Raw genomic sequence first — 21,272 nt, forward strand, 5'->3', positions numbered from 1 at the left:
GCAGACAGTTATATAATGAGTTCCTGTCTTCTTTTTTAATGGCTTGACTTTGTTTATTTTAAGACTTTTTCCTTCATGCTTCTCTCTTTTTGTTTTATCAGCTACATCCAGAAAGTCTGTTAATAATATAGATGTATCTCCCTAATAGTGTTTTATTGTCTTTGTAAAGCACTTTATAACAGTCTCACAGATCATTTTAACACTGCTAGGATATTATTACTTTGTAGTAATAATATCCTATTATCTGAATCTCACGGACTCATTCAAACTGCGTTTGCTGTCAACTAGATGGATGGCCGTGGCTCCATAAAAGAGCTCTTCCCCACTGGGAAACAATTAGAACCTCTGGTTGCTCCACTGGCAGATGGGAAGGTGGCTGTTGGGCAGGATGACCTAACTGTGGTGCTTAATGAAGAGGGAGTGTGCACCCAGAAGTGTGCCCTGAACTGGACAGATATCCCTATAGCAATGGGTAAGAAAAAGACACAACAGCTGATACGCTGTCATTGTATTTTAAGCTTTATGTCTATTGTAATCAATCAGCTTGTGAAAAGAAAATATATTAAAAAATTGCTGTCATGTATCCAAGCATGTTAAAAGGGAAAGAAGGAGAGGAAAACCCACACACCACCTCAAGCCCAATCCAAGTCTTTATTTATGTATTTCTGACTCATAATGTCTTTGTTAGAGTGTATTTGTTCTTGATATCAATACAAACTGACAGGAAAGTTAAAAGGGCACAAAGCTATCTGCAAACAAGAGCCAAAAATCCTCCCTCAATTCTCTGTGTGGGTTCATCTTTTAGATATTATACAAAGGTGTTTTGCCAAAATGTGTAACCCTGGCAGTTGTTTTACCCAAGTGAAAAACAACTGTGTTCACCTTTTGTTTTTGTTTTTTCCTCTTGGGCACTTTCATTTCACAGATTATATACAATAAAACCTCAGAACAATCCAGCGATTTACTGAAACGAAACTCATGCATTTCAATAACTGTTGTTTCCTTAAGTTTATGAATTCCTGAGGGAGAGCATCGATTGTTTTCTTCGTGGACATTGTTAATGTTAGCAATCAAATTTATAGAAAACAAACTCTCTGTCCAAAATCCCAGAGCTTCACAGGCAAGAAAGGAAAACCTCAGCAGACCAAATAAAGAAACCACAGCACTAAACAGTTTATTTTCTCGAGGTGACATTTAGCTTTTTTGTTTTGCTCATAAATTCTACAAAACAGTTGCCTTTAAAAATATATATGGAATGAAAGATTATAGTTGGCGCTGGATCAGTTGACCCTGAAGCATCCATTAGTAATGCTGCTCTACACTGAGGCTTGTTCTCTCTCCTCTTTTCACTCCCCAGGTGTTTATATACCACTGCTGCACGTCATTAGATTTTTGTCTTCCCGCTCCTACAGTCTGTGTTTTTTGTCTTGTCCCTATCCTTTTTCTTTTATCTTTCCCCCTCACCCAGCCAGTCCACTCCCTGAGGCTGGTACTGCTGGTAGGAGATTTCTTCCTGTTAAAGGGGAGTTTTTTCTTTCTGCTGTCACTGAGTCCCTGTAGGGTCTTCATTCTACTACTCTATGGTCTCTACTTAATGCTGTAAAGTGATTTCAGGTGACTATTGTTGTGATAGGTGCTATATAAATGCATTCTTGTAGAATTCTTTTAGCAAAAGTGTGACCATAATCTGAGAATACTCTTTCCTAGTTGTTACATTTTAGGTAAGTCTTTCAGTTCTTGTCTTAATAATGGAGAGCTTAATTAATGAACTCGGTAATGGCAGCATCTGTGTGAAGTTTTCAGAATGTCCATATATATTTTTTATATAAATGAGCCTGGTAAAGAAGTGTATGATAATAATAATAATGATGATAATAATGATGATGATGTAAATAGTAATAGTCTATTCTCTTGTTGCCACAGTGACTGGGCAGGTTTGTTCAGCAGTTTACAGATCAGTCAGACCTGTTGTCTAAATACTGCCATTGTTCTTATCCAGCTGCTGTCTGTCTGTCTTCTCTTGTCCCCATTCTTCCCGTCCTCCCTCGCTGTCTGAGCTACGATGCTGTTTTCCACATGTCAGAACACAAAACTCAGTCTTAGATCAGCTTTTTTTATCCTGTGACTAAGACACCGTAGGTCTGAGGAACTTTGTGACAGAAGAGATGCAGATAAGCTTGTGCATTGGTTTGAAGGGCCTTTTTTTTTTCTGTGCTCACTGGCACGTGGAAAGAAACATTATGAAGGGGAAATGAAGCCTCCAAGCAGTGGTTTCATGCAGTTTGCAATTTCCTCATTTTGAATTAGTCATGATAGTGGCGTTGGCAAGCAGCAATAGAGGCTGAGGGATGGTCAGTTTAGAATATTTCTAACAGAGTGTCCTAACTGCTCAACCAGAAGAGGAGGCCTGGGCTTTTTGCTGTGAGTGTCTTTCATCCCATATCCAACCACAGGCTTGACTTGATTGCAGTCTGGTTAGATTCCTTCCTGTATAGCCCCGAGGACCAGAAATCTCATCACAAATGTGGCCCCCTGCTTTCAGTATAGATATATTATAGATCTTGTGTAAAGGTCTTTTCACCTTTTATCAGATATTCCCTCTATATGCCTTTAAACATCATGGTAACTACTGCTTTCTTATTATGAGTTTACAGGTGTCGCCAGACACGATTTGGTCATACTACAAGCAAAATGCTTTTTTTTTTTTAATGTTCCCAGAGCACCAGCCTCCCTACATCATAGCAGTTCTTCCTCGGTATGTGGAGATACGGACCTTTGAGCCAAGGCTGCTGGTGCAGAGCGTGGAGCTGCAGAGACCACGCTTCATCACCTCAGCAGGGTGAGGCAGGCTGACCTCTGAAGTTTACTTTTGCGTGGAAGTCTGATCATTTACATCACGATCTGTTGCATTGTCACACCTTGGATTTATGTTTTTTGCAGTGTAAAAATCTGGAGAATGGAGTGGAAACACTGAGTTGTATCTTTCCATGCAATCATACACTAGCTAATTGCTATGTTGTGTTTTAACCTTTCAAGTGTAGTGTCATCCACGCTTTTAAGCCTGACACTTTTTCTGTTATGATGTATTTTATTTGGGTATACTAAACAACAAAGTCAACAAAATGTTTCATTATAAGGTAAAAGATCTTCTTGTGAAGAGGCTCTTTCTGGAAACAGAAACAGCAAATATTTACTGGTGCAGTATTGTGTAAAAGACTGCAGTGGTATTTGGGCACTTTTGGTAGGTTTGATCATGAATGCTGGCCTTTCCTGATGCTTTCACACTGGCTGCCTTGTATAACATCATTTAACTAACATCCTCGCTTTCATCGGTTCTCCTGGTTTCCATTTCCCATGATAATGATGCCGATAATGGTGGTCCATCCTTTGAAAGAAGAACACTTTTGCTTCAGGCTTTTGTCTCTAATCTTGTTTTCTCCTCTTATCTTATCTTTTACAGGCCAAATATCGTGTATGTTGCCAGCAACCACTTTGTGTGGCGCCTGGTGCCCGTGTCAATAGCCACTCAGATCCGGCAGCTTCTACAGGACAAACAGTTTGAGCTTGCTCTTCAGCTGGCGGTGAGCAGCAAAACCACTCACATTACTATTAAAGCCCATTATTACATTCCTGAGGATTCAATTTGTGCTTTAGCTCGAAGCATGGGACATTAAAATCACTTATCTTGATTAGGAGCAGCAAGCCGAAACAGTAAGAATGCTTTCAACTTTGGAGTTTATGGTTACCTTATTTAGCAATCTGGCTATCCAGAGACTTATCTGGGACTTTTTACTGTAGCGTGATGAATTCGTTGACTTTGTTTTTTTTTTCATGCCAGAAGATGAAGGATGACTCGGATGGTGATAAGAAGCAGCAGATACATCACATCCAGAATTTATATGCCTTCAATCTGTTTTGCCAGAAGAGATTTGATGACTCGATGCAGGTGTTTGCCAAACTCGGCACAGGTAGGACTTCTGCCAATCTGCAGGGACACCTTTCCTTTTGTTTTCTGACAAACAGCTCAGCAATATGCGCCTATAGCTGAGACGTCTTGAAAATATTTTGTCCACTTGGTTGAAGGCATCTGAATTTTCCCAGTATGTTCTTTTTTGCTCCTGTTGCTTACTGTGCGTATTGATGGAAGAATTTTATACACATGATCACTGCATGTTATTACTTCACTTGTGCCTGTATGAGAGTTTATTATCGTGTGATTCTTGCTCTAATGGGCTTTTAATTTCAGTTTTCAAAACATTGTGTTATAAACATGTTACTCAAAATATAGTTTCCTTTAATCAATCTAGAAGAAGGTAAAAGTTTTAACTGTTATCCTCCTTTGCTCGGCAGATCCCACACACGTGATTGGACTTTATCCAGACTTGCTCCCAGGTGATTACCGGAAACAACTGCACTACCCCAACCCTCTGCCTACTCTGTCTGGGGCAGAGCTGGAAAAGGCGCATCTCGCTCTTATTGATTACCTCACGCAGGTAGGTGTGTGTTTGTGTGTCAGAGAAAAGTGGAAAATTTCATAGAAGTTTGATAAGATTTTTGCTTTAAGGAGGTTTGGTCACTTTTTCTTTTAAGCAAACCCTGGTTTTTATTTTTTTCTGTCCTCAAAGAAACGGAGCCACCTTGTGAAACAGCTGAATGACTCTGACCCTTCTACGACGTCTCCTCTCATGGAGGGCACGCCTACCATCAAGAGCCGCAAAAAACTCCTGCAGATCATCGATACCACTTTGCTGAAATGTTACCTTCACGTAAGACATAATTAAGACTTTTAAGATAACCCTCTCGAGCAGTTTAGATTTCACATAAATTAAAGCCTGCGCACACAAATCAGGGGACCCTGGGCCCTCACGCCTCAGACTGTAGTTTAAGTTTAAAGAACAGCTTGCTATTGTCAGCAAGCCTACTCCGAATGTTTATACTTTGCGATACAAGTTATATCAGCTCTGACAAACTTGGCAGCTTTCACCATCCATTTACAGTAAAAGGAAGTGATCTCAAAAGTAAAATTTGTAACTGGTTTAGTCAGATAAGCAGACAAAACTCTTCAACAAGTGACAGGTGTATCATCTTCTTTATTAAGATGTTTTAAAAATGTAAATGTGAATGAAATTAATCAACAATTTTCCAGACACTCACTTATGTTTCACCATATAAATAACAGCAAACAGACTATAAACATATGTTGTAAAGATGATGCATTAGACATGACCAGGGCTATGTAATGTCACAAAATGATGTAAACAAATACAGGTGTTCTTTCACAAGCACAATATAGCTGCACATCTGATGGAATACAACACAGGCATAATAAAGCATAATAAAACATTAAGTCCTCTATAAGAAATCAGAAACATGCTTACAGTCCCAAAACTCATCATTGAATTCTTTTGAATATCAGCAACATAAAATACTCAGTGCTTTCCAGAAACTGACAAAGAATGATGGCTCTACTATGAATGACAATGACCGTGAGTGCATGTGATTCACTTTCTGTTTCTCACTTGTAGAAACTGGCAGCAACATTAGGTAACTTGATATGTAGCCATAGGGGTGTGTGTTAAACAGTTCATGGGCAGGTTTAAAGCAACTTAAGACAAACTGGATCACAGTTCAAAGCAGTGTTAGTTTGACTGTCATTGAGGCGTGACAGCAGCAGCACTGTGGGTGAAGTAGGTACCTGGGAAACCAAACAAAACTTTGAATTTATTATGCAAACTTAGTTTCAGTCCTCATCTATGGAGAAATGGTAACTTGTGTTGGAATGTGGGATAAGATGTATTTAAGCAAGTTTCTCTGCTTACTGCTTGGGCTTTGCGTTAGCAGCTTAACTGTCTGAATTTGCCTTAAAGTCCTCTGCAGCTAGTTTAATATGAGTGCGTGTTTGGGATGCCGGGAATACGTGCCAGATTGCTTAAATAATAAATAGCAACAGAAACGGTGATCTGCTTTTTATCCTCACCTCATCCAGACAAACGTGGCCCTTGTGTCCCCCCTCCTTCGTCTGGAGAACAATCATTGCCACATCGAGGAGAGCGAGTATGTCCTGAAGAAGGCTCACAAGTACAGCGAGCTCATTATTCTCTATGAAAAGAAGGGCCTGCACCAGAAAGGTAATTGTCAAGACTTTTAAATCCTAAAATCTCATAAATTTTCCATGTTAGAGGGGTATTGTATTATTAGGGTACTTGTTTGTCATCTTCTTCTCATAATGATAAATGAGATTGCTGTATTCATTATTGATGTAAGGTAAAATATTTAAAACAGTCTTACAAACGGAATATAAAGCATGGATCCTTTCAAGTGTATTTGCAGGGAAAAGTTTCTTTGGAATAACAACTTGAATTCCATTTGATTAAGTGTGATTTAGATCGTAATAATTCAAGTGAAATGGATAAGATTTATACACCTTCAGCTGTGTTTGACTCTGGAAAACTGGCAGGTATCACGCTGTTGGGTTCAAGTGAGAGTCAAGTCATTTCTCTCTCAAGCTTGTCGACTTGTTGGTTGACTTTCTCTTTTTAAAACTGGGAATAAGAGAGGTTTTGGGTTTTTTTTCCCCCCCTTATTTTGCATATTTTTATAATCAAGAAACAAAGCTTGAACAATGGCTTGTTGTACACCAAACCTTTACTGTTTGCCTTTAGCTGGTTGAAGTCCATCTTTGAGAGAATTCAAATTACTGTCAGTGTTTAATACATGCAAGTTAATTTTCTTTTTGTCTCTTTTGACATGATGCGTATGCACTTGTTTAAAATATAAGTGACACTGTGAAATATCTTTTGAATTGATGAGCTGCAGAGAACAGATATGTCAATCAGCTGAATAATGACTGCCATCACAGTTACAGTGATTTGTCAGTGTGGTTTATCTCTTGCAGACCTCAACTGAATGCATAATAATAAAATGCATTGAGACATCTGTTTCCAGCTTTGGATGTTGTATTTGGAGTTCGCTATATAAGTGGCAGCTCATTTGATCACAGATCTGCTCTGCTTTTGTCAGCGGTCTTGTCATTACCTCCCAAACACAAAAGCCGTTGTGAGCGTAACCATTTCAGTATGTTTAAGTTATAAGCTCGTAGATGTATTCTGGTGTGGTTGCACAGATTATCTCAGAGGAGGTTTCCTGCATGAGGTCGACTGGTCATCCTTGTGAATCAGAGCTGCCTTAACGCTCTTTGTTTCTGCTGGTACTCTGTGGCTGTTCTCGCAGAGAGCGCATCTGGTTTTAATTGGCCTGCTGCAGTTTGGGCTTGTGATGTCATGCTGCTCAAGTCTGCCTCTCTCTGCGTCTGCCAATTCAAACCAGCTGTTCCAAAACACAGATTAACACTTTGCATATGCCTCGACCAATTTCTGTTGGTGGAGGACTTATGTAATGCAGAGCAGAGCAGACCACATCTTGCTACTTTCACTCAGGCAGACGTCACTTTTGTTCTAGTTCCTCTGTTATTCACCTCTCGTTACTTTTTCTCAAACCTGTTTACACTCTCGCAGCTCTGCAGGTGCTGCTCGACCAATCCACCAAGGCCAACTCTCCACTTAAGGGCCATGAGCGAACAGTGCAGTACCTCCAAAGACTGGGTAAGGATCAACAGCTGGCTCAAGCCTGTTAAATTTGTTGATGGGATTTTGGAAAATTCCCAGAGAAAACATTCATGTTGATTGATTATGGATGTTGGATATAACTGATCTGCAGTGATTTGCGTGTCTGAGATTAATTACATGGGAGCGTTTAAAAAAAAAAAAAAAAAAAAAAAAAAATCTATTTTTTCTTATTTCCTTTGTTTCGCTATGAAACTTTACATCTATATACCGTTTGGTGTTCAACAGCTAAAATTGCTGTAGTACTTTTTGAATTCCTATGAGGTGAATAAGGTAATGACTAGAATGAGTCTTTATAATGAAATGATTAAAATTCTTTCAGTAGTCTGTGTTTCAACTGTGCTTTAAGAATTTCATTTGGCGTTTGATTGTGTTTTTGTTTATTGTAAATGTTATTTTAAACTCAACAACAACCCTCTGAAACTGTGGACTCTTCCAGCTTCACTGGGACAGTTTCATTTGCTTCAATTAGCTGTGTTTAATTATTGGCTTTTTTTTTTTTAAAGTCCAAAACAGTTTTATTTAGTTATTATTAGTAGTAGTAGTAGTAGTAGTAGTAGTAGTAGTAGTAGTAGTAGTAGTAGTAGTAGTAGTAGTAGTAGTAGTAGTATCATTAGCATTATTTTCCGTTTGTAACAAAATTCTAAATGCAGGACACAACAGTAAAACTCATTTGTTGTTTTGTGCATGTATTGAACTTGTTCAGTTGTATAAATGTATTCATGTTATTGCATTGGAGTCCAGTCAAACAATATGTTAATTTTCTTATAATTAATTATTCCCTGAGGTCGGAAATGTTTACAGGCTGATTAAAACCCACTTAGCCATCATAACACCTCTGTGCACACAGGAGCAGAGAATCTGGGTATAATCTTTGAGTTTTCTCCCTGGGTGCTGAAGACGTTTCCTGAAGATGGCCTGAAGGTAGGTACAACATTTACATCCATTGCCACGACTTCCTTTTTATTACCCAATGGAGTAAAAACCTGTCTTCCTGCTCAGATCTTTACAGAAGACCTGACAGAAGTGGAGTCGTTGCCTAGAGACAAGGTGCTGCAGTTTCTAAAGGATGGTTTTAAGGAGCTCGCCGTCCCATATTTAGAGCACATCATTTACGTGTGGGAAGAGCAGGGTCCCGAGTTTCACAATGTGCTAATCCAGCTCTACCTGGGCAGGGTTCAAGTCCTCATGAAGGAGTACCTCAAGTTGCTGCCTACAGGTATGAGCAAGAATAAACCTGAGTACACTGAGTGTCTGGGAATGAAAAAGTTTTACAGTTAGCCTTTTTTTCCCTGTTAGACTATGAAAATAAGTTACGTTGTTGGGCACATATCACATTGATAAATTATTAGTTAACATACACAATAACCTCCTTTTGCTGTGGAGGAGTGTAATTGTAGCATCAGTGTAGCAGGGTGATGGAGCTTTGAAGGCTTTCTAGCAAACCTGGCCTTTTTGAAGTTGAGTTTACTTTTAAAAGACTTTATTTTTTAATTGTATTTTAGAATTTTCATTTGATTTCATTACCGCACTGCATATGGATTCACTCTGGCTCTTCTTGCAGAGAGTATTCTCTCACCGCTGTTGCAAATAAAGTCTGTGTCAGAACTGATTATCAGGTCCATCCATCTCTTACTCTTGAAACACCTTTTAATGCACCTCCAAGCAGGAATGCTCGTTAATGTGCACTCTGTTTAAAAACAAAAACCAAACCCCCATAAAACTTAAAAACAGCTAATGAAATAAGAAAAACCCGATCCTTGGGCCAGCTATTGCTGCATTTCACGATAAACTGGAATGCAAGCACACGCAGCCCTCAATATTAAAGAGTTTCTCTAGGCTTATTGTGATCGTTGGGTACAAGGCTGGGAATATGTGTGGTTAAATATATTTTTACTTTGGGCATATGATAAATCATCTTGATATTTACCTTTTCTGAAATGTAATAATTCAGTTATTTATTTATTTTATTAATATAGTTATAATTTGTCAAAGAACAGTAAGACAAACCCTCATATTACTACTTCTACATCACAAGTGATCTAAAAACCCCCAAAATGGCAAAAACCACTGTAGACAAATATGAAGAGCAACACCCATTCTTAAAAATGGAAATAGCTTTTTTCCACAGACTCACCCATAATCTGAACATCTCTGTAATAAAATGCTCTGTTATTGTAGGCGCTTCAGCTGTTCCTGCAGGGAAAGAGAATGGTGAACTGGGAGAGTTCAGGAACAAGCTGTTGACTTTCCTGGATATTTCTACATGCTATGAACCTGCCAGACTCATCAGTGACTTCCCCTTTGATGGTAGGATGTTGCTTACACTAAGATGACAGGTTTTATCTACTGTTTGCTTGGGAAATGCAAATAAAGACGTGAGTTGCCATGCCATGATCCTTGACTTTTGTTTCCATGTTGAAGGCTTGCTGGAGGAACGGGCTCTGCTTCTGGGTCGTATGGGTAAACATGAGCAAGCGCTCTTCATCTATGTACACATCTTGAAAGACACCCACATGGCTGAAGAGTGAGTATTCCTGCACAACTGAAAAGTAACACCAATCAACAGCTAATATGACTGATGTTAAACTGTCAAAGTATTTCCTGACTCAGTCACGAACTTGGGTCATTTCCTGGAGTCATATTTACATGCATTTTGGATTCCATAGTGTAATTCAGTTTTGTTTATATAGCGCCTAATCTCAACAATAGTCACTGTGAGGCACTTTGCATCACAAGGTAAAGACCCCACAATAAGACAGAGAAACCCCAATAATCAAATAACCCCCTGTGAGCAAGCACTTGGGGACAGTGGGAAGTAAAAACTCACTTTTAACAGGAAGAAATTTCTGGCAGAACCAGGTTCGGGAAGGGGCGGGCATCTGCCACCACAAAGAACAAAAGGGCATACTGTGGAAGAGTCGGATTATTAATAACTAATGATTACATGAAAAGTGGTGTCTAACCACATAGTGAGTGAAAAAGAAACCCTCACTGATCCAGCCCCAACTATAGCTTTATCATATAGTTGGGGCCCTGACTATGAGTAGTGGTTTGCATATTTGGCCCACCAAGTGAAGGGTTCTGGCCTGATCCCAAGAGGAGGCACAAAGCCCTTCGGGGTTGCATGAGAAAGGGCATTCGGTGTTTAAAAACTTGCCAAATCAAATATGCGCTGCTGCCTGAAGGGTGACGCCTTGTGAATAAGGGAGCAGCTGAAAGTAGCTCTATATTTAACAGCATTTTCTGCAAGGCAGAGCCAGTGTAATTACCTGCAGTGCTGTGTTTGTCCAATCAGTCAACATCATAGCATTAAAATGAGCAATTTTATATCATCATGTATTTGCTAATGTTTTTCTGTGTGCTCTTTGCAGATACTGTCACGGACATTACAACAGTTCAGTGGAAGGAAATAAAGATGTAAGTAGTTTTTAGTGTAATTCTAGGTTGTTGGGGGGTTTTTTTTGGGGGGGGGGTTACCTCTTTTGAGTTTGTGTCCTCCTGGAATTTATTAAAGTTTATTTTTTATGACCACATTTTTCAGTTTGTATGCTTTGCTGCCTTCTGATAAGCACATTTGTGTTCACAGAACATGCTATACAACTATAATGAATTATTTATGCTACAAGGAGCATTGCCAGCTTTACAAAAAAAAGAAATGTTAAAAATTTTCTTCCTCACTTAACTAGAAATGACAGCTGACATGACAGCATGTTGTTGGCCTGTTTGTCTGCCTGTCCTGTTCTCTTGAATGCCTCTTTAAATTTATGTATGTTTGGCAGAAATGTTCACTTGGACTCGAGGATGAGGTGCCTTAAGCGTTAGTAGTCAAACCTCATGAGACAGGTTTTTGGCCGTAACTTAAGGTGCTAGTTTGTCAATTAAGCACATTAATAACAGCTGTATTTCTGCTCTGTAGGTTTATCTTTCTCTGCTGCGAATGTACCTGTCACCTCCTGACGTCCACTGCCTGGGGCCAATTAAGATGGAGCTATCTGAGCCTCAGGCCAACCTCCAGGCAGCCCTGCAGGTCCTGGAGCTGCACCACAGCAAGCTCAACACCACCAAGGTACACAGTGATTGCATAAGCAGGGTATTTCTCACCAGAGTGACTCACTGCTGCCTAGTCTCTGGTAGCGATTCTGTTATTTCTTTGTATAGTATGGAATGTTTAACAGCATCAAGTCAGATCAGGCTCTGTTAGTGTCTAGTGAGGCCAGTTAGAGTATACTGACGGTAATTGAGTTTGAATTTTATGAGTCCCCTGACATAAAATAACTCCACTTTGCATAAACCCTCAAACATCTCACTCAATCAATTAAAGTATTTTCTAACTCAATCCAGGACAGAGTCGGCCTGTTTAGACTGGATTAAAATTAGGTTTAAAAAAAACAGCTTTAACAGTGACACGCACTCAGTGACTTACACAAATTAATAATCTGACATTTATAAAAAAAGAAAAAAAGAAAGAAAGCAGCCACTGAACAGAATGCAGATTCTTTAAAGATTTAGTTTGTTTATAGCACAAAATGAAAGCCGCTCGCACTGCTGGGGGTAATCAAGCTGCTGTCTTTTGACAGAAGGATTCAGCAAAGCAGAAAAACATGTCCAACAGAGTGCTGGTCTCCCCTGAGAGGCATCTGTGGTGAAGTTTCTAAAACTTACTTTGTGTAACTTGTTAAAAGACCTGCACCCAAAACCAAAATAGCAAGAAGTTAATTAAATAAAAGATGTTACACTGAAAAGTGGCTCGTAACCCATTTTGCTTGTCAAAATATCATTTCACAATCCCCCACTCACTCCCTCCAAATGCTGTGAAGAAAATATCTCTTGAAGACTACTTTATAAAGTCGTTTTTAACACCGCCGTAGTCGCCGTGTCAACTGATTTGGTTCATAAACTCTCATCCAGCCAAATTTTCATTGGTGTGACTGTTGATGGTGTAGAAGAGTGCTACATCAATAGCTGTATTCTTGAGTTAATCTGGTTTGTTTTTTTGTTTTTTTTGGCCAGAGGGGGAAAAAAGATTACCTGTTAAAGTTTCCACACCTTTAAATTCACCCACCATAATTGATTATGTCAAATTGGGTGACACAGTTAAGGTCATTATTGTTAAAAATAAAACTAAGGGTAATTTAGGTTTAGGTAACTGAAATAAAGGCATTAGAACATCAAAAATGTAAACTGAATACTAAAAACTTAACAAAAAAAATAAATATATAGAGGAGATATCTTCACTTAGTCTTTGTCACCCTGGTCTAATCTTAATTCTGAAGACATATAAACTGGTGTGGGTAATGTATTCATCTTACATGTGAAAGATCCTTTTTTTCAGTCCTAGGAGACATTAATCCAGCATCGGGGGTTCACAAGCTAGTGTACTCATAGTTCCAGTTCCAAGCCTAGATAAATGCATCAGAAAGGGCATGAAGTGTAAAATCTGTGTCAAGTCAAACATGGATCCATCCGCTGTGGTGAGCGCCCATGGGAAATAAAGGAGCAGCCGAGAGTACCTACTTTGTGTTGCAATACCTTTTATAAAACCTCTCAAATCTTGCCAAAAAATATCTTACATCACTATGAAGATGATACTATAGATATTTGAGTTGCGGTTCTTCTCATAGGGGTAATCGTAGGGGTAGAACATACTTCCAAAGATTTTATGCTGGATACCCTTGAGCATCCGTGCAACCTTTTCTGTTTAACCAGACCTACAAGTGCATGCCTGGGTTACTGGTAAGCTCTATTATAGTTATTTCTGCTGTGAATAGCAATTTATTTTTTATTTTTTTTAAAGATTTGTACTTTATTAAGACTAATAGTGGTTTGATATGACTTCAGTCAAACCATTTTTTTTTGACTGCAGCTCTAGTTTTTGTTTTTTCTGAACAATCCAGCTAACAGTTACACAAAAAACTCTTAATGTCTTAGCATTAAGGAGAGGAGGCGTGGCTTTTCAGAGACCTCTTTGTCTCTGTTAAAGTTTAAACACATAAATCAAGAATGTTTGTCTGTTCTGGGTTATGTTCTTGTTGTAAAATGCGCTCCAACAGCCTCTGTTCTGTCTGTGACTTAATGAACATGTGACTCTTTGAGAAAGGCACTGCTGATTTCAGATCACAGATATGTTAAATTATCAGACCAGAGCGCTTCATCCCATCTTTCTGTGCTGCACACCCTCATCGGCTTTACTGGCACCCTGCTTTCATTTCCCATGGATCTGCCTTGCCGTGACAAGATGACAGAAAACTTTATGCAAAACATCTGATGTGTGGGGTTTTTTTTTTTGTTTTGTTTTGTTTTTAATGGAACTTTTTCATTTCTTCACTCGCATGCTTGCTATTTAAAATAGGTTTCATTGTGCTCCAACAAAATGAAAATGAACAGTTTTAGTGAATAAGAAACCAGCAAGATAAGTCTACTCAATGAATGAATGGTTCTATAGATACGGCCTTGGCGATGTGGCTCTTCCAGGAAATATTAACGGTGGCACGAAGCATGCAGTTTTGGTTTTGATCCAATTTCTTGCTCAGCAGTTTTTTTCAAGGGCAACTGTAGAGACTCACTGAGCAGGATCACATCAACACACGACTTAAACACTTTAAGTCTGGCTAACCTTTACTCAGAGCCTTCCACATCTTGGCAAGATGCTCCCACATTTGATGGTAGATCTGTCCTTGGTGAGTAGAATAAAGCAGTCAGCCGGTGCATTGATATTAGTTTGAGATTTCAAGGTGGACACTGGTTCCCTGGGCAGCACTTTTGACTTCATGTAGGAAATCATGTGTATCTTCAATCTTGGCTTCAGGAAAGCAGATGTCAATTGCAAAATTGATGTCCAGAAGAATCACAGCCAGTTTCTAGGAGTTTGGTCTTCCCCTCAGTGAGACATTAGTGCAGTTGACCACCTTACGATGCACAAGGCAGAAAGATCTATAGAAACACTTTAAACACAAAAAATGTAAGTGCTAGTAGCATCATTGAAGGGTAATTGATTAGTGTAAAGACTTTTAAAATGTGCATATTATTTAAGGTTATTGCACGTCTCTGTTTAATAAAAAAATACAGTTGAATCTAAATCCAGCTCTGTTTTTCAGAAGAAAATGCTCGCTCTGTGCTCTATGCCAGCTGTTTGGGTTTAACGATGTAATTTGTACTAATTTTATTACATTATATGAAGCAGGAGGACAGAAAAAAAAACTAGAGCTTGATTGTGTTTAGTTTTTCTAAACGGTCACGTAAAAGCACGCAGGAGATGTAATTTAGTTGTTGTGAAGGAGGGTAAGATGCAGTTAGAAGTTTGGAGGATATCATGTAACACAAAGTGGGACAGCAAATTAGTTTTTCCCAGAGAAGTGATTTGATTTGCCATTATGACTTTGAAATGATGAACAAGTATGTAATAAAAAGTCTAATGGATTTGAAAATGACAATTACACGTCACTATCATTGCTGCTTTTGAAAGTTGTTGCCCCACAACATGAAAATTACCAGCACTGCTGTTTATAAGAAAATATACTTTTAAAGTCTGTGTTTGCCATTTAGTAATCCACAGAGGTCCCTTATGCCTTTGAAACCTTTTTAAATAGCAAGGTGTGGTCAGTAGTGTTTACCAAGCTGGTGTTTTGTTTTTCTTTTCTTTACTCAGGCCATCAATTTGCTCCCAGCAAACACTCAGATCCGTGAGATCCGGGTTTTCCTGGAGAGCGTCCTGGAGGAGAAGGCTCAGATGAAGCGCTGCAACCAGGTGCTGAAAAGTCTGCTGCAAGCCGAATTCCTGAGGGTGAGTCCTGGAGAGCGGGTTCACATAATGACTTCTGAATTTTAATACTTGATATATGCTAGCAAGGAATTTAGGCCTCTGCCCTCTTCCTTAAAAGATTTTTTACTTTAGGCTGACATCTGAAAAAGAGTCCAGACATGTTCAACAACGCCTGAGCGAAGCAGAGGTGTGCATGTCTGAGAGTTTTTCGGTCCTCATGTTGAAGGATAGACAGCTGATGTTTTAGAGGGGTACAGTTTCACTTGGGAGAAAATATTTTAAATATGAAATTTATTAGCGCCGTTATGAGAAACAGATGTTTGTTTTCCTTCAATGGCTTATTAAGAATTATTAAGAAATAAAGAAGTTACCGGTACACCACCAGGCCAGTGACACAAACAGGAATGTTCAGTGAGCTTACTTCACCTGAAAGGAAGTAGCCACTGCTCAGAGGAAGCCCCCCCTTCTACCCCCACTAAAACTGAAAGTTAATATTTTGACCTGGTACAGTGCTCCTGCATTGCCCCCATCTTTAATTAGATTGTTTTCCTACTTTTTTTGTTCCCAGATCTCTCAGAATATTTAGAAATTAGTTAAAGAATTTTTTAAATAAATTGTAATATCAATAACACGGTGGACAGTCAAAGTTTGCAACAGTTAATGGCTTAAAAAGGACATTTTTCTAACTTCTCAAGTGTGTTTTCCAGTTTGATTTTTCTCGTTAACTCTTACGTCATTCTCCATTTCTTAGAGTAGTTATAATATTGCATTTCCTTTTATTGCTTTTATTGTGTTTGCTGTGCTTTATTAGAAAATCACCTTATGAAAGTAGGATTCATTTCAGTAGCAGTAGACTGGCCATGGGTTGCATGTCTGTAGTTAACTAGATGAGCCACGTTTGCGTAACGTTTATCTTCTGTTGGTGGCCAGTTTTTAAAAAGACACCGCAAAGTTAAATAAGGAAAAAAATCAATTTTTTAAAAAAATCGTTTCCTTTTAATCAGAGTCAAACTAAAACTATGATGTTGTCAGATCTCTGCAAATCCAAAATAATTACTTTTAGAATTACTGTTATTATAATCAACAGTAGTTTTGCTTGATTAGCAGACCCAAACAGCTTGTTTCCACATTAAACTTAACAAATTAATTTAAAACCATATCTGTGCGCTTTCTCTCAGTGGCAGTGAAACAATGCCTGCTACAAAAGATGAGCTTAAAGGGTCACAGCTGAGATCAGTTTGCAAGCTAATTAGCTTCACATTAAACAGCTGGCACACATATGTCCAGATGTCAATTTGATGCCATTAAATGCTGGCCTGGTTCAACCGTTCAATATTGCTGTTGTAATGGAAACTGTGGGCAGTGAGTGCAAATGCAATGCAACATATTTGTTTACTTTTCCTAATGTGTATATTTCTTTAAGACATTTGTCTCTTTGCGATACAAAAAAGTACTAGGATGATTGCGTGAGTAATTAAACTGATATCTCAAATGAACAGCATAAATCTGTGCTACATATATATTTTTTTAATATTTACATTTCATATGCTCGTCTGTCATCTCCAGAGCTATTTGAGAATTAATCATGAGGTCCACATCTGACGGGTTGAGCTGAAGTGGTCTCCGATCCAGAGTGTTAAATAAACAGGAGCTGTAGAGACACTGGGCAGAAATCGTCACTTCAAATCATGTCCACAATTTGATTTCTTGTGCGTTATTTCTTCAAAGCAGGAGAGTCCACACTCCTCCATCCGTCACGCTATATATTTGTGCTGAATGGTGAAATGGTGGACGACAGAGTGTTCGAGATGGAGGTTTTGTACCTTTATAATCGAGTGACTGTGCTGGAGAAAGACGATTTAATGTCCGTGTTCCTGTCATTTGATTTCAGGTGCAAGAGGAGCGGATTTTCCACCAGCAGGTTAAATGCGTTATTACAGAAGAGAAGATCTGCAGAGTCTGCAAGAAGAAAATAGGAAATAGGTAGGACTGTCCTGTTCAGATTTAGCATGCTGTTGTTTTATATTTACTTGGTTTTCAAATTTTATCTTTATTTCATTGATTTTGGGTTTTCTTCTCCATTCTTTTGCTGAAAATTTGAGTATATGACAAATATTTGAATCTTAAAACTGAAAAGTGGGATGATTTGTTTGCTCTATAGACACATTAACTCTCACTAATGTGGGGTTATGTATTCTTATATGCACGTTTATTAATTTAGTTGTATTTTCTTATGAGACAAGCTGCTGTTAATACCACATACACATAGTTTACTCCTTCAGCTTTCATTTAATGCTTGTTTATGTGCTTGTAACAATCAGTAGGAAAGCATTCACACATCTGTTTATTTTCTCTTTCAGTGCATTTGCCAGGTATCCCAATGGCGTGGTGGTGCATTACTTCTGCTGCAAAGACCGCAACATTTGCCCCGCTGAACAGTAACATCTCCACAGTAGAAATAATAAATTGCCCTCCTTTCTTCGACTCCTTGGACATCTGTGAACTAGAAATACACGTGGTAGTTGGAAGTACTTATAATGGGACGCTTTTGTCCAAAGCACGTCAGAGGATTTTGCTTGCAGATTCTTTTTAACCTGAGTTGACCTCCCGTTGTCATGCTAAAACCACAGAGCAGGACGGGAGCCGAAGTCGACTTTCTCTCTCTGTGCATGAAGTAGCAGTAGGAATGCCCAGGGTCATTCAACAGGCGGTGAGAGAGAGGGAGTGAGGTAGACGTTGACATTTGAAAAGCATGTGTCGCTGTAACGCTAGAAGGGATTCACGGCTCTACGGTACACATTCCCTCTGAGGAAAACGGACACTATTGACAACTGTAACAACAGACGTTGTGCATGCACTCACCAGGAGATGATTACAAGCCTGGTTTACACAGTCTCCCTTCCCTCCTGTTGCACTGCATCGGCCTCAAACACTGCTTCATATGCCATATAGACTCTGCAGGAGTACTGGTGAATGCCTTCTGCGACTCTGAAGATTGTCTCTCATGACTTGTCATTGCAAGTGATGGTACTTACTAAAACAGCTTTACTGCACATTTGTGGTTTTTGTGTTTTATTTGATCATTTGTTGCAGCTAACATATTTTCCTCGTTTGTTTTTTACAGTTTAAATATTATCGCTCTAAATTCACTCTCCACTGTTTTAATGTCTCGTTTGTCGTTGTTGTCTTCTTTGTCGTGGAAAATTTTTTTCTTATTTAAACTTTGCAATGCTTGAGGAGCACTCGTTCGGTTTCTCCCCTGGTTTGCTTCACCTATGAGCCACCGCATTGAAGCCACCTGCCTTATACGGTCTAGGCCTCCCTCGTGCCGCTGTGACCCATCAGGGCGTGATTGCAGTGCGTCCTGTGGGTTACAGGGCGCAGCCCCCATGGATCTTCCTGCTCAATCTGACTTGGATCTTTGGGAATTTGGGAACTAGGTCTATGCCATGTGCTTTTCCAAAGTTGTTTTTTTTCCTGAAGAGGGAAACTGTTTCTGTCAGGGTGTGCCGTTGCCATGGAAGATGATCAATAACATGTGATGTGTAGCTTTGATGTTGTGGTTTATTTAGTTGGTTCAGTGACATAAATGTCTCTCCAACTATGTTAATAATATTTTTTTTCTAAAGAAACTTTACAAAACAGTGTTTGTTTGGTTTTTTTTTTCCTTTGTCATACATGAAATGTAATATATTTGGGTTATTAAAGGCTTTCTTTGCTGCTTTGAAGACTAATGGAATAACTGATGTAAATATTATTGATTTATGCCCTTTGCTGTGACCATGAGTCTCAGCTTAGCCACTGTAACTTTTTCTTTTACGTATAAGGCTGTTGCCTGGTTTGCTCTGAGACAGATTAAAAGTGTTGTAACTTTGTCCTGTTTGTTCATGTTAACTCGGATCTTTGCTTTTTCATTGCAATAGTATGTTCAAATGACAAATTACTGTTCACCTGGGAGGTATTTAACGAAAGCAATGCTCCCCCAGGTTATTATGAATAAAGCAATGAATGTATGTTTTGTTTTGGGATTTTTTTTTAATTTTTTTTTTTTCTTGGTCAGTGTTGTCAGTGACGCTGTTGTTTGGGTATCTGGATGACTGGAAGAAAAAAAAATAGATCTTTCTTGTAATTTGTAGCATTTTCTACATCCCTTCTTCCTTGAAATATCTCCTCTTCTTCTGCTTTTAGAGGTTTGCACACATTCTCTGCTAAGACTGTTTCACATTTTTGTTTTTTAAGTATTGTTTTGTGGAAATTATTGTTACCACTGAGTGTATACTGTATAAAGACTAAGAGGGTAGATGACATATTTCTCATTGAGTTATTTGTTTCTGAAGAGCAACCCAGCAGGTCGGTGCAGTCTGTCTGTTTGGCTATAATCGGTAATAAACATGCATTTCCACTCATGTTTGTGCCTGTGTGACAGCAACGCTCAACACCTACACTGCACATATTCATTATGCAGGTGATGAATCTTTTTAGTGCTTGGATTTAGTAGGAAGCCAAAACAGTATTGTCACTGTGGAAAATGTCATCAGACTCTTAAGTATAAATTATGTGTAGATGTGTGGGCTACAGCTACCAATAACTTACCAGCAAAAATGGGTTTATGATTGAATTTTTTTTTACTTTTTATGTTCAACATCTACATTTTTACTCTGCATATTCAGAATTCTTGTGGCCAACACCATTGCTGAATAAATTGATTTGCCAGGCAGATTATTAGCGACAGCTGTTCAAATGTTTGTTTTTAAACGCAAATCAGTCAGCAGTCAGGCAGCAACTCAGTGCATTTAGACATGCATTGCTGATAAGGATAACCTGCTGAAATTCAAACTTTAATTGGCGGTTACTGTCAGACAAGCTGGTTTAAATATTTTAGAAACTTCCTGTCTAATGGGATTTTTCCACACAGTCACTTTTAGGGTTCACAGAGAAGGGTCTGAAAAATATTCAGTGAATTGCAGTTTTCTGAGTGAAAATCAGAGGTCAGGGGAGACTGCTTTGAGATTAAAGGAAGGCAACAGTAACTCAAATATCCACTTGTTACAACCAAGGCGTGCAAAAGAGCATCTCTGAATCTACAATGTGAATAAACCAGATTGGCTACGGCACCAGAAGACCATACCAGGTCCTACACTTGTCACCTATGAACAGGAAATTGAAGCTGCCATCCTCATGGATTCACCAAAACGGACAATACAGGGTTGAATAAACTACTTGTCAGTTTCTGCTGAAGTATTCAGATGGTTGTCAGAATCTGGCATAAACAACATGACTGAACAACAAAACCGTTCAGGCTGCTGGTTTTGGAATAGCGTGTATGCTGTATGTTTTTGGCACACTTGGGGCTTCTTAGTGCCAACTAAGCATTGTCCGTCTATGTGGCCACAGTGTAGGCTGACGGCTGCTTCCAGCAGGATAACGCACCATGTCACACAGTTCAAATCATCTCAAACTGGTTTCTTGAACATGACAATGAGTACACAGTATACAAATTGCCTCCACAGTCACCACATCTCAATCCAAGAGAGCAGCTTCAGGAAATAATGATGTTCTGGAGCAACTGTGTGTTATTTTTTTTAAGCAAAATTCAGATTTTTCTTAAAATATTTGACTATTCAATTTGTTAACTGAGTAGCAGTTTTAATTGTTCACCTTTACTTTTTTTTATTCTGACATTTCCATTAGTTATAAACCAATTTAAGAAAAATCTTCTGTCAGAAATATAGATATACAGGTAACATGCAGACTGGATAATGAGCTCATCAGTTGTTAGTTGTTGTTGTTTAATTTACAGCACTTCCTCTTCCCGCTTTCACAAATAAAGAAAAGTAGCTCCTCTCCCTATCTGTTTGCGAACAGTCAGCCATCCACATCTCATCTGG

At 38.8% G+C, this 21,272-nt stretch overlaps 1 protein-coding gene and 1 long non-coding RNA gene across 3 annotated transcripts in view; one reads left to right on the forward strand and one right to left on the reverse strand.

Annotated features, from left to right (window-relative positions):
- The window catches only part of vps39 (VPS39 subunit of HOPS complex), a gene marked incomplete in the record, with an annotated part of 24,186 nt that extends 4,396 nt beyond the window's left edge, over positions 1 to 19,790 (forward strand). Inside the window, 17 exon segments of one of the 2 annotated variants that reach the window (XM_014329097.2) lie at positions 289 to 472; positions 2,719 to 2,839; positions 3,461 to 3,581; positions 3,839 to 3,968; positions 4,351 to 4,493; positions 4,626 to 4,766; positions 5,987 to 6,128; positions 7,515 to 7,601; positions 8,473 to 8,546; positions 8,625 to 8,841; positions 9,804 to 9,932; positions 10,047 to 10,149; positions 10,997 to 11,042; positions 11,542 to 11,691; positions 15,271 to 15,405; positions 17,276 to 17,367; positions 17,745 to 19,790. In XM_014329097.2, the coding sequence (XP_014184583.1) occupies positions 289 to 472; positions 2,719 to 2,839; positions 3,461 to 3,581; positions 3,839 to 3,968; positions 4,351 to 4,493; positions 4,626 to 4,766; positions 5,987 to 6,128; positions 7,515 to 7,601; positions 8,473 to 8,546; positions 8,625 to 8,841; positions 9,804 to 9,932; positions 10,047 to 10,149; positions 10,997 to 11,042; positions 11,542 to 11,691; positions 15,271 to 15,405; positions 17,276 to 17,367; positions 17,745 to 17,826 (2,097 nt within the window). 2 annotated transcript variants of the gene reach the window in all.
- On the reverse strand, positions 13,900 to 17,281 carry LOC121811987. The gene is made up of 2 exons (XR_006052786.1): positions 16,923 to 17,281; positions 13,900 to 14,566 (listed from the first exon to the last, which is right to left on the reverse strand). It is a non-coding gene; the product is annotated as an uncharacterized LOC121811987 (long non-coding RNA).
- Positions 19,791 to 21,272: the final 1,482 nt, after the last annotated feature.

Source organism: Haplochromis burtoni, unplaced genomic scaffold (genome assembly GCF_018398535.1).
Source record: "Haplochromis burtoni strain Fernald_Lab_line unplaced genomic scaffold, NCSU_Asbu1 Contig_393, whole genome shotgun sequence".
Classification (NCBI taxonomy): domain Eukaryota; kingdom Metazoa; phylum Chordata; class Actinopteri; order Cichliformes; family Cichlidae; genus Haplochromis; species Haplochromis burtoni.